Raw genomic sequence first — 17,870 nt, forward strand, 5'->3', positions numbered from 1 at the left:
CCGGTGGCTTAAAACTCACGCCGGGCGCATGTGCGTGCGTGCCCAAGATCCCGAGAGGAGAATGGAGGAGATTTCTCGCTTTCTGTCTCTATGTCTCTGTCTGTCTGGCGAGCGCACGTGCCCTACAGTGAAAATCTCTCAAAAATAAAAACCAAACAAACAAACAAACAAACAAAAAACTTAAGTATTTCTCTTTAATGGTAGAGAGAGATTTTTGCTATAGGGCATGAACGCTCGCTAGAGAGACAGAAAGCGAGAAATCACCCCACAGGGAGGATGGCCATGCCACAATCCCTTCTCCTCTCAGGATTTTGGGTGTGCATGCTCGTGCGCACACACACGGAGAGAGACACGCACGCATACACATACACACCTGGTGTGAGTTTAAAGCCACCTGGTCGGGAACTCGAACCGCAGTAGACTACGTGGGATTCCAGTAAGGTAACCATTATGCCACCTGCAGATCCTCAAATTATTTCTAATTCTATACCAATATCTAACCACATAAATCCAGGGAACAATGTTTAATTAAAAAACGAACAGCTAAAGCGAAGTTCCCCTCCACGGTGGATGTAGCCAGGTACGTAAAGCTGGGAGAATCCGCTAAGCACCGCACTGCCTGTAAAGATGTGAGTGCCGTTTCCTTTGTGCAGCAGGAGAACGAAAGGCAAGGAGGAGTAAAGCTGACCTGACTTCGGCGCTACTTCCCTAGACCGGCCGTGTCACCATGAGAGCTGCGATTCCATGCAAGGACGCGGCATCAGCTAGGTGACAGATACGACCAACTAGAACTCACGGGAGCAAAGACGCGACTAGAAACTGGGACAGTGGCTTAGAAGAGAAACTATACCGAGTCCTGCAAAAGGGACACGTGTGCACCGTGCCTACAAGTTACACCAAGATCGATACTGCCTTGCAAATGAATCCGCAAAAACTAAAAAAACAAAGAACTATGACCTGAAGTTAAGCAATGAAGTATAGTAAAAACGTAACATCTGTCAGTTTGCTTGAGAAGGTTATTTGTTTAGATGAACTGTTGGCTTATTTTCCTGTTAAATAGGTTCTCTGGAAGCCAAGAGAAACAATAAGAACTGTCCCACCAGGGCCAGCAGATGGTATAGCAGTTAAGGCGCTAGACTCCTACATGGCAGACCACAGTTCGAGTCCTGGATCGAGTGTCTTAAAAATCACTCCTGGCACCTTTATGCGAATGCCCAAAGTCCCAAAAGGAGAATGGAAGAGAAGGGATTGAGGAGTGGCCATCCCCTTAAGGGGTGATTCCTCACGTTTTCTGTCCCCTCCCCCTAGTAAGAGCATGCAGCCTATGGCAAAAACCTTAAAAAAAAAAAATGTTGTTTTAAAAGACATGTGCAGAGGCACAAAGGCAAGGAAGACAGCAGACTTCTCAGAGACTATGTCAACTGGGAGACAGTGGTACAACATTTTCAGAAAACAAAAGGAAAAAACAGTCGACCTGGAATTTGATACCCAGCAAAAAGACCTTCCGAAATAGAAGGCTACATCCACCGTGGAGAGGAACTTCGTTTTAGCTGCTCGTTTTTAAATGAAACCTTGCTCCCTGGATTTATGTGGTTAGATAATGGTATAGAGTTAGAAATAATTTGTGTTGCTGTATTTGTAAATAGAATAGTATACTTTTCAGACGTACTACACAGGCAGACTTTAGTCATCATCTCAAAGCACACTGCAAATTAATGCTAAAGGAAGTCCTATGACATTATGAATGATTTAAATTAAATGTTTAACTCTGTCAACGATGAAAGAGACTGATCTTGGGGAGTCACATCAGATACTGCCCCAAAAAGACAATCCACAACACCTGCACCCAGTAAGCCACGATGAATGTTAGTCTGACGAAGAAGAAGGCGTCTACGGGAAATCAGTGCGAATGAATTTTTTCTCTATTAGAATGGGTGAGGAATATATGCAAGGGGTCTCCAAAAGGTACAGGAAATTACTGTGAGGTATCTACATATGGTTTTGAAAAAAAACTGAACCAAAATAAACTCACACTTTAACCTCATTTTTCTGTGAACTTTTTAAAGTACCCTTGTACCAACTCACAGAAAGAGGGGCTGGTGAGGCCAGCAGGTGGCATGGTAGTTAAAGCGCTGGCTCCTACATGGTTGACCCCGACATGGTTCAAGTCCCAGACGCGACTGCCTGAAAACGACACCATGCGTGTGTGCGTGCATGCCCCAAATCTGGAGAGAACAGGGAAGAAGGAATTACCGCATGGCCCTCCCCATGGGGAGGATGATGATCCCACTGGGGGATCATTTCTCACTTTCATTCTTTCTTTCTGTCTCTCTCCAGCGAGTGCACATGTCCTATGGCAAAAACATAGAAAAGAAAGAGAGAGAGAGAGAGAAAAAAAAAAAAAAAAAAAAAAAGGAGCTGCCAGACTCCCATTGGTTAGAGATCCAAGTTATACTTTTATTTTCTCTGAAAAAATACGGAATTGATGGGAACCATCAGTTAGCGTAATGGCTATGTCGCTGGACTCCCCCGTAGTCGACTGCGGTTCGCATCCCGGACCCGGTGGCTTAAAACTCACGCCGGGCACGTGTGTGTGCGTGCCCAAGATCCCGAGAGGAGAATGGAGGAGAAGGGATTGCGGCGTGACCATCCCCCCCTGGGAGGTGATTTCTCACTTTCTCTCTGTCCGTCTCTGTCTTTTTGGTGAGTGCACACGCCCTATAGCAAAAACTTCTCCCCAAAAAAACCCCATGCAGTCCAATATTCCTGAATAGGAAAAGTCGAAGTCTTATCTGATCTTAGTTCAATGGACCATTCACTCATCCATGGCTACCTCCTGGTTCTCAAGGGACCACTGTCTCCTGTGCTCAAGATACAGTGGCCTGGAGGCCAGCAGATGGCATAGTGGTTACATTGCTGGATTCCCACATGGCCAACTGCAGTTCAAGCCTCGGACCCAGGGGTTTAAAACTCATGCTGGGTGTGTGTGCATGTGTGCCCCCCGAAAAAAAGACACGGAGGCCCACGAAACCTCTGCAGGTATAACCCAGCAGAGCCCCTGACTATACCCCTCCCCCACAAATCGATCAGCCCTGCTCCAGGGATAAAAGGCAGCCATAATGGACGAGAGATCATGCTGGAACCACTGTGGACACTAGGCTTTCTCTTCTCGCCTCCCTCTTGCTGTAGAGGAGAACCAGACCTCATCTCCTACTTTCCTGAGTTGGCTAAAGGCTTCCTGAAGGGCTGGAGGGGGTGAGCCAGTGCGAGGGTGGCCCTGCAGGACTCATCCACACGGAGGGCTAAGAGCCCTGGCGGGCATGAACTCCCCACAGAGCCCAGGGAGCCGGGCCAGGACATGCTGCGTACCACCCTCACTTCACTAGACGTGCCCAACGAGACGTGCTCATCAACCTTTCTAGTAAAGGTTTAGTTAAGTAAGACATGTGGGGACCAGCAGGTAGTGTCGTGGTTAAGGTGCTGGGCCCCCACGGCCACCCGTGGTTCGAACCCCAGACCTGGTGGCTTTACACTTGTACCAGGTGCATGTGAATGTGTGCACAAATCCCTGAGGAGAATGGAGAAGGGACTGCAGTGTGGCCATCCTCCCAGGAAGTGACTTCGCACTTTCCCTCTCTGTCTCTCTGGTAAGCATATGTGCCTACAGCAAAAAAACTCTTAAAAATTAATAAAGCACATTTCTGTCTTCCCTGTATATAATGTCTTTGCAAGGCTAAAACAGCAATTGGTCATTTAAAATGGCTCACTTTGGACCAGCAGATAGCATAATGGTTATGTTGCTGGATTCCCATGTAGTCAACATGGTCCAAGTCCTGAACCCAGCGGCTTAAAACTCACATCAGGCGTACGTGTGCGTGTGCGTGCCCAAAATCCTGAGAGAGCGGAGGAGAAGGGATTGTGGTGTGGCCATCGGGCGTGATCTCACCCTTTCTGCCTCTCTCTGTCCTTCTGTTGTCTCTCCGGCGAGCATACGCGCCCTATAGCAAAAATCTCTCTTAAAAAATAAAATGGCTTATTTTGTATCAGTGGCAATGCATTGATTCTGAAGTCAAACATTAAAGGGCTCTTGGTCTTCCCCGGGGAGGAGGAGTACACGGCAAAGGAGTGTCCGAGCCCCGCCCGTCTTACCTTGTCACAGAAGACTTTGATCTGGCAGTAGGCCCTGTGCACCGGCTTGTTGCTGCGGTTGTTGTAGCTATAGGTGTCTATTTGGATGTTCAGGGGCAACCCCTTCACGCCCTTCTGGGAAGAGAAGTCCGTGCTCAAGCAGTTCACAGAGATGAACACCTGCCAAGGAAGAGAAGGCTCCGTAAGCAAGAAGCGCCGCCGGCCGGCCTTAGCGCGCTTCGCCTCTGGCTGGAGCGTCTCACGTTTCACCTTCTCGGTTTTTTTAGTGACAGAGACTACATGTGTGTGTGTGTGTGAGGGGGGGCACTCTCGACAGGGTCTCGTCACACCCAGTCTTCCTGGGTGTCAACGTCCAGGTCAGGACAGCCTCTGGGCATCCACGTGTCTGTGTTGGTGCCGCCTCTTAGGAGGACCTGTAGTACTCCCCGACCTGAGTTTAGAACTTAGGAAAGGGGTGTGCCTCTGCTCCTCGGTTACTGTGATCAGAAGGTACCGATTGAAGCTCGTCCTCCGTCCCTGACTACCCAGGCTACTCCAAGTCTCGCTTTCTCCCCATTTGTTCTTATTGGTCTGTAGGTTACAGGATCATGATGGTCGCGTCCTCAGGACACAACCGCAGTTTACAATAACTTTACAGCTCCTTTCTGGGTGGTGCCCAAAAGTTTAAGGGCCTTTCGTTTTCTAAATATGATTTATATTCTTGTCTTTACAAGCCCAGGTGGAGAAGTAAGACAAAAGTGGCAAAGTTTGTTAGCAGGCTGAGAACTTAACGATCGTAACGAGACACTAACACGTTCCTCATTCAACAAGTTCCACAAACGTGCACCCAAAACCACCCAGGAGAGAACCCCGGAAGATGCCATGCTGGCGAGCACACTTCCAGGAGAGAAAAGAACAGTCTGACTCTAAGCAATAGCGATGCGTCCACTATCCGGTTACAACACGACTTTGGAGAAAATGGTCTAGCCCAGAGTTAGAGGCTGTCAGCCGACGGCTTCAAAGACCCGTTCTCTGTGGTCAGTGCCCGAGTCATGGCCTCCCATGCCAGCCCTGCACAGGCTGGGCACTGGCTGAGTTCCTCCGGCTGCTGGCACGCACCTAGCAGTGCGTTAGCTGGGGGTCAGTCTATCCTGCTGGGATTCCTCTTTCGAAAGAAAAAGACCAGCATCAAAGGATCAGTCACACCCGTTCTCACCTCCCTATCCTGGGCTCCCGATCAGTTAAGACATGTTTCTTCTCCAGCAAATTTTCTCAAAAGTTAAAATAAATCAGGTCACATTGTGAGTGGCACTGGAGGTCACAGCACAGAGATGCAGGTGGACCCTGTACCAAAGAACGAGTTCCACTATCTGGGTTTTGGCTCCCAAACAGGGTGTTTGGGGCTCCCCTCCCAATGAGTTTGGAATTTATTTACGGTACATGAGCACCACGTAGTGGACAGCATGGGAATTACAGTTGCTAAAACCACGGCTGGTTTGGTAGGCCCAATACCCTCACCCTAGACTGGACTCCTTTTAGCCAACTCCTTCAGGCCTAGCAGCCAGGGACAGGTATGGGGTACTGGGTGTCATGGGCCAAAGCGAGACAGAGAGAGAGAGAAGCCTACGTTATAAAGGGGAGAAAGCCTAGAAGAGAGGAAAGGAGTAAAAGTTAGAATGGTAACTCTTTCTTCTTGAAGAATTATTTAAACTTTATTTATTGTTGCTATTCTCATTATTTTCCATTTTGACCAGACAGAGACAGAGATAGAGAGGGGGAAAGTGAGAAAGGAAGCCATCAGACCCAGGACCGGAACCACGGTTGGCCATTGTGAGTCCAGTGCCTTTAACCACCACGCCGCCTGGCGCCCCAGAACCACAACTCTTCAGAAGGCACACAAAATGTTGAAGTAGGGTTTTTACCCTGCTCTAGTGCATACGAGCACTGTGCATGTAAATATATGCAAATATATGTAAATAAACGTGTAAATAATAGTCTGTACTAGACAAACATCCTAAAAAGGTTGAGGAAACGAGTGCCCACGTTAACAACTAAAAGGCATCTGGGACCAGCAGTTGGCGTAATGGCTATGTCGCTGGACTCCCATGTAACCGACTGCGGTTTGAGTCCCGGACCTGGTGGCTTAAACTCACGCTGGGATGGAGGAGAAGGGATTGCGGCATGGCCATTTCCCCCTGGGGGTGATTTCTCGCTGTTCTATCTCTCTGTCTCTCTCTGTCTTTCTGGCGAGCCCTATGCCCTATAGCAAAAACCTCTAAAAAAAAAAACCAAAAAACAAAAAACAATGAAAAGGCATCTGCTGGGGCCAGCAAGTGGAGGGTGGTTAAGGTGGCTGGATCTCACACGGCCAACCAAGCAGTTCCAATCCTGGACAGCTGGCTTGAAAAACACGCCAGGCATATGTGTGTGCATGCCCAAAATCCCAACAGGAAAACAGGAAAACAGAGAAGAAGAATTGTCCTGTGGCCACTCCCCAAGGGAGATTTCTCATTTTCTCTCTTGCTCTCTCTCTCTCTGTCCCTGTCTCTCCCTGGCAAGTACATGTGCCCTATAACAAACTGAAAAAGAAAAAAGAAAAAACTCAGTCATTTCTTGTCCCTGACGAGCTGTCCACCCAGACTGCTCCTCTCATTGGCCCAAAACAGTCTGTACGCTGACACCCGCTTCACCTCTGTCCCCACCACTCATCCTGCTCCTGGGTCCCCTGGTCAGGCAGGACCCTGCAAGCTGCTCTCTGCCCATCTCAGGCTGCAGAGACTGGGCCTGAGGCCACCTCCACACTGCAGTCTCATCCCTCCAGACTGTCCCCGAGCCAGCAGGGGGGCAGCAGTCCCGCTCACTGGGTGTCTGGGTGGTAGGGTTGTACTGAGCATGTCGGTGACACTGCCCATGGAACCCAGGAAGACAGCACTGTCCTCTTACAGACAGAGCCCAGAAAGAACCCTAGCGCTGTCCAAGGCAGGAAGCCCAAGAACCGGGGTTCACATGGAGGACTTCCCCTCTGTATGCCACCTCTTTTCTAAATCAACTTTTCTCCCGAGCCGACCACCTGCTTTTTCCCACGGGGACGGCGCGCCACTTTGCTCACCCTGGGACTGGTTTCCTGACCAGACCGTGCCTGGTTAGGAGCCAGGTTCAACCACCATGTTCTGCCTCTTCTCGAGACCAAGCACAGGCCCAACCTGGGACTGCCTGGCCCTGTGCTAGTACTCTTCTTCCCTTTCAGCCTATTTCCAGTAAGTAAACACTGTTCTAATTTTTAAACACCCAGTAGGCTCTGTGGCGCAGTGGTAACGTGCTGCTCGAGAAGCCAGACTCCACAGGGCAATGCCAGTTTGAATCCCTTGCCCTGTCGGCCTGAAACACACCGGGCATGCACGCAAGGGCCCCGAGGTGCCGGCCTGGAGGGCCACGGGAGGGCGACTTCTCACTTTCTGTTTCTCTTTATCTCTCCGGTGAATGCACGTACCCTACAGCAAAAATCTCTCTTAGAAAAAGTATCATGGGACCAGCAGTTAGCGTAATGGCTATGTCGCTGGATTCCCATGTAGTCGACTGCAGATCGAATCCCGAACCTGGTGGCTTAAAACTCATGCCAGGTGCGTGTGCGTGTGTGCCCAAGATCCTGAGAGGAAAATGGAGAAGGGATTGTGGCATGGCCATCCCCCCTGGGGGGTGATTTCTCACTTTCTATCTCTCTGTCTGCCGAGCACACGCCCTATAGCAAAAACCTCTCTCCCCCTTCAAAAAAATGCAGTACATGAAAGTCCAGCAGAATACCATACAACCGTCAAAAAGAACACAGGTCTGTCACTTGAGGCAACATGGTCGAGCCTGGCTGACAGTATGTGAGTGACATAAGCCACACAGAAAAATAACAGGTCCTCACACGAGTGGAAACTAAAGATGACCTCGAAGAAGTAGACAGCAGAGGGATTACTACAGGCTGGAAAGAGGAGGGGCCAGGGGGTAGAGATGGCGGTTAACGGGCGCGAAATCACAGCTGGGTGAGAGCAGCCAGTCCCAGCGTGAACGGCACAGTGGGGTGACTGCTGTAAGGGTCCTGCATCTCAGGTCAGCTGGAAGGGACGACTCTGGACGTCCCCAACACAAGAAACAATGAATGTCTGTGATGACAGATCAGCTAATGCCCCCGATTTGAATATCATACCTTGTAGTTCACACTGAAAATCACGCTGCACCCCACGAATGCGTACACTGTGTCAACAGAAACAGAGCCTCAGGCCAGTCAGTGGCTGGTGGCTAGGGCAGCTGGATCCTACATGGCTGACTGTGCGGTTCAAGTCCTTGGCCTGGTAGCTAGAAAAACACACCAGGCGCATATGTGTGTGTGCCCAAAACCCTAGGAGGGGACCCCTGCAGGGTGCTTTCCCTCCCTCTCTCTCTGGGGCCTGCGGACACACCCCACAGCAAACTTTAAGAAAGAACCTCATGCCACAGTGGTTCTCAGGGCAGAGCCGGGGGCACCGGCCTCACCTGGGGACGTGCAGAAATGTGGATTCTCGTGCCCCCACCCAGACCTGCTGCATTGGAGCCTGGGGCGGGGCTGCGGGGCCCCAAGCTCTCCGGTGAGTGTGTGCACGCCAGTGTGACAATCCCGTCTATGAACGTTGCTTGGCGACCCTGACATCAGAGTCACCTGGGAGACCAAAACCCTCTGGTGGCCTGCCACACCCCTGGGGCTCTGACTTCACTGGTCCCAAGTGGAGTCGGGACTTAGGGATGGTTTTTGGTGTTTCCCAAGCAATTCAAGTGAGCAGCCATGATAAAGCTCACAGCTAAAAGCGAATGATCTGTCTGTAAACTTTGATCCACGGCACGTCCCCCTTGGCTCCTACAATGAGGTCACTAAGACAAGCCCTTGTATGGGGTTTTCTTTCCTTGAAGAGCTCAGATATCCTTATATGTATCCCAAAGGTTTTCTAAGTAAAAGTTATTCACAGTCACTGGCCCATCAAATAAGAATGTCAATTAAATCAACAGAAACATACAGATTAAAGCATTCTGGTCAACTCTATTATTCCACGAAGCCATGCAAAGCCTCGCGGACTCAGTTCATAATATACTGACAGAAAAGATTAAAAAAAAAAACTATTAAAATCTCTTAACTTGGGCCAGCTCTGATGGTCCGACCACACGACTCATGCTGAGAAACATGCCAGGCACCTGTGCACGAGTGCCCAGGATTCCCAAAAGAGGGGGAGACGGAAGAGAAGGGTCGTGGTGTGACCGTCCCCCACGGGGGTTGGGGGCGCGCCTCCTCCTCTCTGTCTCTGTCTGGTGAGCACACGCACTCTCGGGGAATCAACGTACTATAACTCTTCTTCTTGTCTGTGTCTCGTGTCGCGCTTGATTCCCACGGAGGCACATCCGAGCGTCAGCCTGTGCTATCCAACACGAGCCATGACGTGGGTTGCCTTTCTCGCTACACCAGAACCTCCTCGAGAATACATACATTTTATATTTTTTTGAAGAGGTTTTTTTGCTATAGGGCACATGCATGCGCATACGCTCGCCAGACAGACAGAGAGAGACAGAGAGACAGAAAGCGAGAAATCACCCCCCGGGGGGATGGTCATGCAGCAATCCCTTCTCCTCCATGCGCCTCTCGGGATCTTGGGCACGCATGCACATGCGCCCGGCGTGAGTTTTAAGCCACCGGGTCCGGGACGCGAACCGCGGTCAACTACATGGGAGTCCAGCGACATAGCCATTACGCTAACTGCTGGTTGGCGAGAATACATACATATTTTTTTATTTGTTTTATTTTATTCATTATAGAAGGCATGCATGTACAAGCGAGAGAGAGAGGGAGAATGAGCCTCGGCAGAGTCTCGCCACGCACCGTCCCTTTCCCTGCCCTCTGGACCACCAGGATCACGGGCACATGCACACACATGCGCACACAGGCCCAGCATGTTTCCAGGCCAAGCCAGGGTAGGGACCCAGTCAGCCAGGTGGCTTCCAGCACTGGAGTTCAGTTCGCTGTGGACTGTACCACCAGGCTGGGCCAGGAGACAAGACTGTTTTTGTTTTGTTTTGTTTTTGATTTTATTGCTACAGGGTGCATGCACTCACCAGAGAGAGAGAGACAGAAAATAAGAAATCATCCCCCGGGGGGGAATGACCACACTGCAATCCATTCTCCTCTTGGGATTTCAGGCATGCACGCACATATGCTTGGCGTGTGTTTTAAGCTGCCAGGTCAGGGACTTGAACCACGGTTGCCCATGTAGGAGTCCAGTGCCTTAACTACTATGCCACCTGCTGGCCCAGAAATAAACAAAACAAAACAAAACAAGGCTCTGTTTTTCATACTTCCTTGCCACTTATTTTGAGGAAAAGTTGGATTTTATTCAAAGAATCGACATTAATCTCAAAAGATGAGCAACTAACGTTCCCACCCAAAATTATGAGAAGAGAAAAAAACTAACCACAAAAGTAAACTGCCGAGCAGGCCAAAGATGCTCCGCAGGATTCCTTTCTAAACGTCCAGCCCATTTTTCTAAGGACAGTTCCTCATTCTTGGCCGAGAATTCATGCACTAAGATTTCCTTCTGTTTCCAAACCTCGGTTTGAAATGGAGGAAAACAACAAAGTGAAGTGATCTACGCGACCGAAGGAGAAAGCCAAGTAGGTTTTTACCGCAAACGCCGACAGCGAGCGCGCAGCGCCGCAAGGATCAGGGCCTGGGCCACGTGGTAGGAAGCACGGGGAGCCACAGCCTGTCTTCTCCAGCAGGTCCTCAGAGGGAGGAGGAGAGACCAAGCAAACGGTCTGCTCAAAACAGACGTCACCATCAGGCTTCACTCCCCAACAGGGGGCGCCAAGGCCGGACGCATCAATTTCACAAAACCCAACCCACCTGCTCCTTCTGGGCGTTATCAACAGCGTAACCAAGGCACAGGTCCAGTAACCTGCTCACTGTCCAGACGAGAGGCTGGCCAGAAAGGGGAGCCATTCTTTTCTTGTTTTGTTTTCATTTGTTACAGGGCGGGGACCAGTGGACGGCGTAATGGCTACACTGCTGGACTCCCACATGGTAGACCATGGTTTGAGTCCGATGGCTTGGAACTCACACTGGGCACATGGGTGTGTGTGCCCAAAATCCCGAGAGGAGAATGGAGAAGGGACTATGGCACGGCCATCACTCCTGGGGGGTAACTTTTTGTTTTGTTTCTCTGTCTCTGTCTCTCTGACGAGTGCATGCGACCTATCACAAGAATCTCTCTAAAAAAATAATTTGCTCTGGGGTACTTGTGCTCTCCAAAGAGAGAAAGAAAGCACCTGTCAGGGGGATGGCCACAATCCCTTCTCCCCAGCTCTCCCCTTGGGATTTTGGGCACACACACATACTAGTCGGCATGCTTTTTCAAGCTGCTGGGTCCAGGACTTGAGCCGCACAGCCAGCCATGCGGGATCCAGCCACCTCAGCTGCCACACCACTAGCTGGCCCCACGGATCTCCCTAGGGCAGCTTGGGAATGGTTTTCTTTCTGATAGTTTCCTTTTTAGGGGCCTTTTCGAGCTGAAGTGCAGTCGCAATGTGCTCTGCTCTGAGAGTGAACGAGGGGCCAGAGCTTCTGGTCCAGGTGGCAGAGCGCCCACCTGGACAGAGCACCCAGCCTGGGAGATGGAGGTCAGGAAGGCCCTCTCCACTCTCCGAAGGGGGGACCCCGGTTCTCAAGGCCCCCAGAGACGGGCTCCAAACTAGCTTCACACCTCCTTAACTGGCACTTCTCAATTCGGGGAATCAATTTTCTCTGCCCCTCGATTTTGCAATACCCTTTCCTCCATTCTCTGCAGACACGTCCCTGTGGATACATCGCTAGCACCAACGGAGGCGGGCTCCAACTGCACTCCCTCACCCACCCACACAGGACGGCCTCACCACGGCTGTGCCCTGGCACCTGCCCACAGCCTGGCTTTCCCACCCACCAGCCTGTACCAGCTCTTCCTCCTAGCCCCTCCAAGGACACAGCCGCCTCTCTGTACTCTCCTCACCCAGGTCAAGGTCATCGCCCCAGTCAAGGACAGGAATGAGCACCTTTTTCTTTTTTTTATTTTCCAAAGAGATTTTTGTTATAGGGCACACCTCTGAGGGGGTGTGGGCTCATCAGAGGGACAGAGACAAGAGAGAAAAAGTGGAGAATAATCCCCCCAGGGGGATGGCCACACCACAATCCCTTCTCCATTCTCCTCTGGGTTTTTTTTTTTTTTTTTTAAGGGTTTTTGTTTTTGTGGTGCGTGTGCTCGTCAGAAAGACACAGAGAGAGAGACAGAAAGCGAGAAATCACCCCCCAGGGGGAATGGCCACGCTGCAATCCCTTCTCCATTCTCTTCTCGGGATCTTGGGCACGCACGCACACGCACCTGGCGTGAGTTTTAAGGCGCCGGGTCCAGGACTCGAATCGCAGTCGACTACATGGGAGTCCAGCGACATAGCCATTAAGCTAACTGCTGGTCCCTCCTCTCGGGTTTTGAGCACACACGCACAACGTGCCCAGCATGAGTTGCAAGCCTTAGGGTCCGGGACTCGAACTGCAGCTGGCCACATGGGAGCCCATCGCCTCAACCACCACTATCCCTGCTGGCCCCAGAAGGGAGTGTCTGAATGTATCACCTCTGTTGCATTCCTGTCACACTCTGACATTGTGGGGAGCACGTTTCTGACCGACGAGAACACGTCCGATGTCCACACTGTTTCTCCCAATGCCTATTATCTAGCACTAGATGGTACGGAAGTACGGGAGATCTTTTATTTTTTTGCTATAGGGCATTTGTGCTTGCCAGAGAGAGATGGAGGGAAAATCATCCCCCGTGTAGGATGGCCACACCCCAGTCCCTTCTCTGAACCCCTAGAATTTTGGGCACGCACACACATGCACCTGGCGTGACCTTGAAGCTGCCAGGTCCAGGACTCAAACTCCGCACTTGGCCATGTGGGGTCTGGCGCCATAACCTCCACACCAACTACTGGCCAAAACTGGCATAATTTTAACTAGTTTCAAATCCTCACAAAACTTTCAACACACAGTAGGGCCCCCCAAAAACACCGCCGATAAAAAGAATTAATAACATAAAGTTACACAAATGAACCTTCTTTCAACCTCAGAGCAATGCCTGGCCTAGGAGTCCGGCGGCAGGAAGGAGACAGAGCTGCTGGGTGGGAGGTGGTCGGTGCCAGCGTCGCGAGAGCACCACAGTCGTTTAGGTGGTCGTTGGTGCCAGCGTCGCGAGAGCACCACAGTCGTTCTCCTACTCTGACTGGCGACAGCTGGCCACGGTGTCCTTAAGGAAGACCACGTTGCCTGCCTGGGATGCTGCACGTGGGGCTCCAGCCGAGCTCTGCAGCTGTCCCCACCTCCCAGAGCACTGCTCCTCCAGTGCGGAGAACACACACGCTTTTAACAGGAAGCAGCACTGCCTCACCCCCAGAGGACACCCAGACCCCAGTCCAGGAACTCCTACTCCACTCACACGACAGCAGAGCAGATCCCACGACACCCCAAGACCTCACCTGGCCTTTCTCTGGCTCAAGACAGCACTTAAGCCCAAACCTGGCAGGACGTGACACCAAAAAATACGCTCCGTGGGCCAGTTAGTGGTGTGGGGGTTGGGGCGGTTAGATGCCACACGGCTGACTGCTGTTCAAGTCCTGGACCCAGCAGCTTGAAAACACACTGGGCACTGACCCCAAACCCTGAGAGAATGGAGAAGGGACTGTGGCGTGGCCATTCCCCGGGGAGCCATTTCTCTCTCTCTCTCTGTCTTGCTCTGGAAAGCACACATGCCCTATGTTAAACAAATAAAAACAAACCACTCCTGATCTTAAAAAGTCTTAGTTTAGCACGGAACTAAAAGCACAGTACTACACATCTTCAAAGAACCTCCACCCCAAGGCATGTGGTTCACAACCAAGGCCGGCACAAGTGCACTCACAGGGTGAAGGCCAGCGCCTCACGAAGGGAGCAAGGGTCCTCTGAAGCCCCACCACCACACTCACACGCACGCTCACACACACACACGTGCGCATGCGCGTACCACCGTTCACCACGGCCCGCTCTGCATCACACAGCAGGTACTCGGGTTCCTTCCGGGTCTGCACTTCAAGGCTGCAGGCGAGTGTACCCTGGCGAACTGCACTGACTTGAGGGGCACCCTCCACATGGTGTCTGGAGTTCTGTGAGAACTGGATTGTGAGTCCCTCCTCTATGCACCCCGAGAGCACCCTGGCAGTGCCTGGCCAGTAAGAACCCAATGAATGACCCCAAATTGCTGACTCCAGCCAAATAAAACTCCAGGCTGCCAGGGTAAGCAGGCAGTGTGGTAGTTATGGCACTGGACTCCCACGTGGCCAACAGTGGTTCGAGTCCCAGACCTGGTGGTGGCTTGAAAAATGATTTCTCACCCGTGTGTGCATGAGCACCCAAAATCCCAGGAGGAGGCACGAGCACCCAAAATCCCAGGAGGAGAAAGGCTTGCAGCATGGCCGTGCCCCTGGGGGGTGATTTCTCACTTTCCCTCTCTGTCTCTCTGGTGAGCGTACGCACCCTGTGGCAAAAAGCTAAAAACGAAACTCCACCACACAATACCTGTGTCCCAGTGTACCCAACTCCTTGACTCTCAAAGTCCCACCTATGAAACCGATTCTAGCTCCATCTGTAAGATGAGGAAGTCAAGGCCGAGAGGTTGCAGAACAAGCTCACGCGCTTCTGTACTCACACCTGCCTTCAGAGCCAGCCTCAACCCCTCGGTATCTTTACAGAAAGGAGAGTGCCAGGCAGTGTCCACACACGCTGGAAATGAAGCGAATACTCATGGAACAAAGGATGTGGCCGACCGTAAACACCCCCTCAATTACCTGGAAAAGGTGACGGTGTTTGAGATACACTGAGACACAGGTAAGCAGGGGGCTGGGAGCCGCCTGTACCATGGGCCACGGGCCACCTTGTAGGTGTGTATGTCTCTGCTTTTACACCAGTGGCCCCCTTTCTGGTTATCTGGTAACTCACATTGCATGCACAGCTGTGCTAAGGTCTCTGCACCTCTCCCAGCCTCCAGGACCCCAGCTTCGGAGGAGACCGGCCTGCAGCTGTTTCCTACTGTGCTACCCAGTGTCTGGGCCGCCACATGTCAAAGGGCCTCTTCAGATGAGGCTGCCTCTTTCCACTGAAACTCGCAAGAGCTACATGGGAGTGGGGGAGCTGGGAATAAGGAAAAAGGGGAAAGGTCCACCCAAATATCTTTGCAAAACAGTCTGCAGTTCCAAAAAGCAAACTTTGGGAAAAGTTTCAGAAACAGAGCCGAGAGCATGCCTGCCTGCCTACCTGTGTCTCACGGTGCAGTCAGAAAGTTCGAGTGAGTTCTAACTGCTCAGTAGACGGAATAAGAAAAGTGAGAGGTGAAAAAGAAAAGGTGGGATGATTTCAACTCTGGAAGATGCTTCAGGAAGCTGGACCCTGAATAAAGTTCAACCTTCCAAAAATGTACTTCTCCTTGCTGGCAACCCTAGTCTCCTTCACCTTCCACGGGTGTCACACACGTCCACAGTCTTCGCTTGTTTTTGTAATTTGCTACAGGGTGTGTGAGCTCACTGAAGACACAGAAAGCAAGAAAGAGAGAAAGAAGGTACCCCCAAGGGGGACGACCACACCACAGTCCCTCTTCCTCCATTCTCTCAGGACTTTGGACAAACACGCACAGGCACCCGGCATGTTTCTCAAGATGCCCGGCCCAGGACTCAAACTGCGGAGATGGCCATGTGGGATCCGGCTGCCTTAACCTCATCACCAGCTGGCTTGCCCCCGTTATTTCTTAAGGAAAGAGACATGTTGTGAGGCTGACGCTGAGGCTCTAGAGACACCGACACAACACGCAGACGGGACAGCCAGAGCCTAGGCCAGTGTCCCCCGACTCCGCCTGGGGCTCCTGCAATTCCACACACCGCCATGGTGAGGAACACGAGCTGGGAAGCACCTCACGGAAAACTTGGGAAAGAAGCACCCCAAAACGGCTCTGAGCAGAAGGCTGTTGTTACGAGGCATGAAATGAGAAAGGTCCTTAATTTTCAAGCCAAATGGCTGGTCTGTGCCAAACCTATTTGTCTTCACACAGGTCAGGAGACTCGCTCGGCCGATGACGTGGCCTGGCCAGAGAAGGCCGCAGCCATCTTGGATATAGTCCCAGTGGCTTCTGGGAGTTTTTATCATTTTAACCCATTCTAGTATTAAAATTCAATTTGGTGGGGCCAACAGGTGGCGTGGTGGTTAAGAGTGCTGGATCCCCACATGGCCAAACGTGGTTCAAGTGCCAGACCTGGTGGCTTGTTTTCTTACTTTATCTCTCTCTCTGGCCAAATTAAAATAAATAAATAAATAAATGATTCTTTTAAAAATTTCAATTTGGCTGAATACAGATATAATATCCATAACGTCATTCTTAGACTGTAACTACCAAATTGAAAGTAGAAATCAGGGTAGGGGACCAGCAGGAGGTATAATGGTTACATCACTGGTTTCCCACATGGTCAACCATGGTTTGGGTCCCAGACCCATCAGCTTGAAACTCATGCCGGGTGTGTGTGCATGAGTGCTCAAAATCCCTAGAGGACAACGGAGGAGAAAGGACTGTGGCATGGGCATGCCCGGGAGGGTGGGGGTTATTTCCCACTTTATCTTGCTCTCTCTGTCTCCAGGGAGCATGTGTGCCTTATAGCAAAAATCTCTCCGCAAGAATAAGAAGCTCAGGGTAGCACACGGCACAGTGGTTAAGGTGCTGGATCCCACATGAGTGACTCTGCAGGTGGGACCCAACAACCTGTAAAACACGCCAGGTGCATGTGTGTGCATGCCCAAATCCTGAGAGAACGAAGGAAAAGAGACTGCAGCATGTCCATCCCCGGAGTTGGGGGGGTGCATTAATTTCTCACTTTCCATCTCTCTCTTTCTCTCTCTGGTGAGTGCATGTGCCCAGTGGCAAAGAAAAAAAAGAAAGAAAAAAAAAAAGAAGGAGCAGCTCTAGAATAAATTTTAATTTAATTCTCCTCCAAATAAATCAAAAAGACCATATATTAAGGCAGTTCTAAGTCGTCTCTCTTAAATAGAAACCTCCTGAAATGAAAATGTGAGGTTCGGACCAGCAGATGGTGTAATGGCTATGTCGCTTGTTTCCCATGTAGTTGATGGTGGTTTGAGTCCCAGACCCGATGGCTTAAAACTCACACTGGGCGCATGTGCATGGGTGCCCAAAATCCCAAGAGGAGAATGGAGGAGAAGGGTCTGAGGCATGGCCAACTCCCCTGGGAGAGTGATTTCTTGCTTTCTGTCTCCCCAGCAAGCGCATGCGCCCTATAGCAAAAATCTCTCCAAAAGAAGCTAAAATATGAGGTCAACAGTGGAGTTTAGTCTTACCTGAAGCCCAACATTACTAATTACAGTGAAGAAAACCACCATTTTCCAATACATGTAGAGGAAGCTATTAATGTCCACTGAAACCAATGGAGTGGGAAACAGTTTAAAAAATCAAGATCCAAGTCTTGGCTAAAGTCTAATCCTAACCCTCTGGGGAGTATGCGCTTTAGATGGCAGACACTGGGTCACAGCCAACATCCTCTCTCCGCAACGAAACCAATCAAGCAGCCGAGCCTGGGCGCCAGGCTCTGTCGACGGCTCCGGTCTGCTGGGCGCCAGGCTCTGGACA

At 51.0% G+C, this 17,870-nt stretch overlaps 1 protein-coding gene across 1 annotated transcript in view; it reads right to left on the reverse strand.

Annotated features, from left to right (window-relative positions):
• GRHL1 (grainyhead like transcription factor 1) overlaps positions 1-17,870 on the reverse strand; it is a 52,083-nt gene that overhangs the window by 10,948 nt on the left and 23,265 nt on the right. Inside the window, exon 9 of the mRNA XM_027773613.1 lies at positions 4,150-4,308. Coding sequence (XP_027629414.1) covers positions 4,150-4,308 — 159 coding nt within the window. The remainder of the gene's footprint in view (positions 1-4,149; positions 4,309-17,870) is intronic.

The sequence above is a fragment of the Tupaia chinensis genome, unplaced genomic scaffold (assembly GCF_000334495.1).
Source record: "Tupaia chinensis unplaced genomic scaffold, TupChi_1.0 Scaffold000045_1, whole genome shotgun sequence".
NCBI lineage: Eukaryota > Metazoa > Chordata > Mammalia > Scandentia > Tupaiidae > Tupaia > Tupaia belangeri.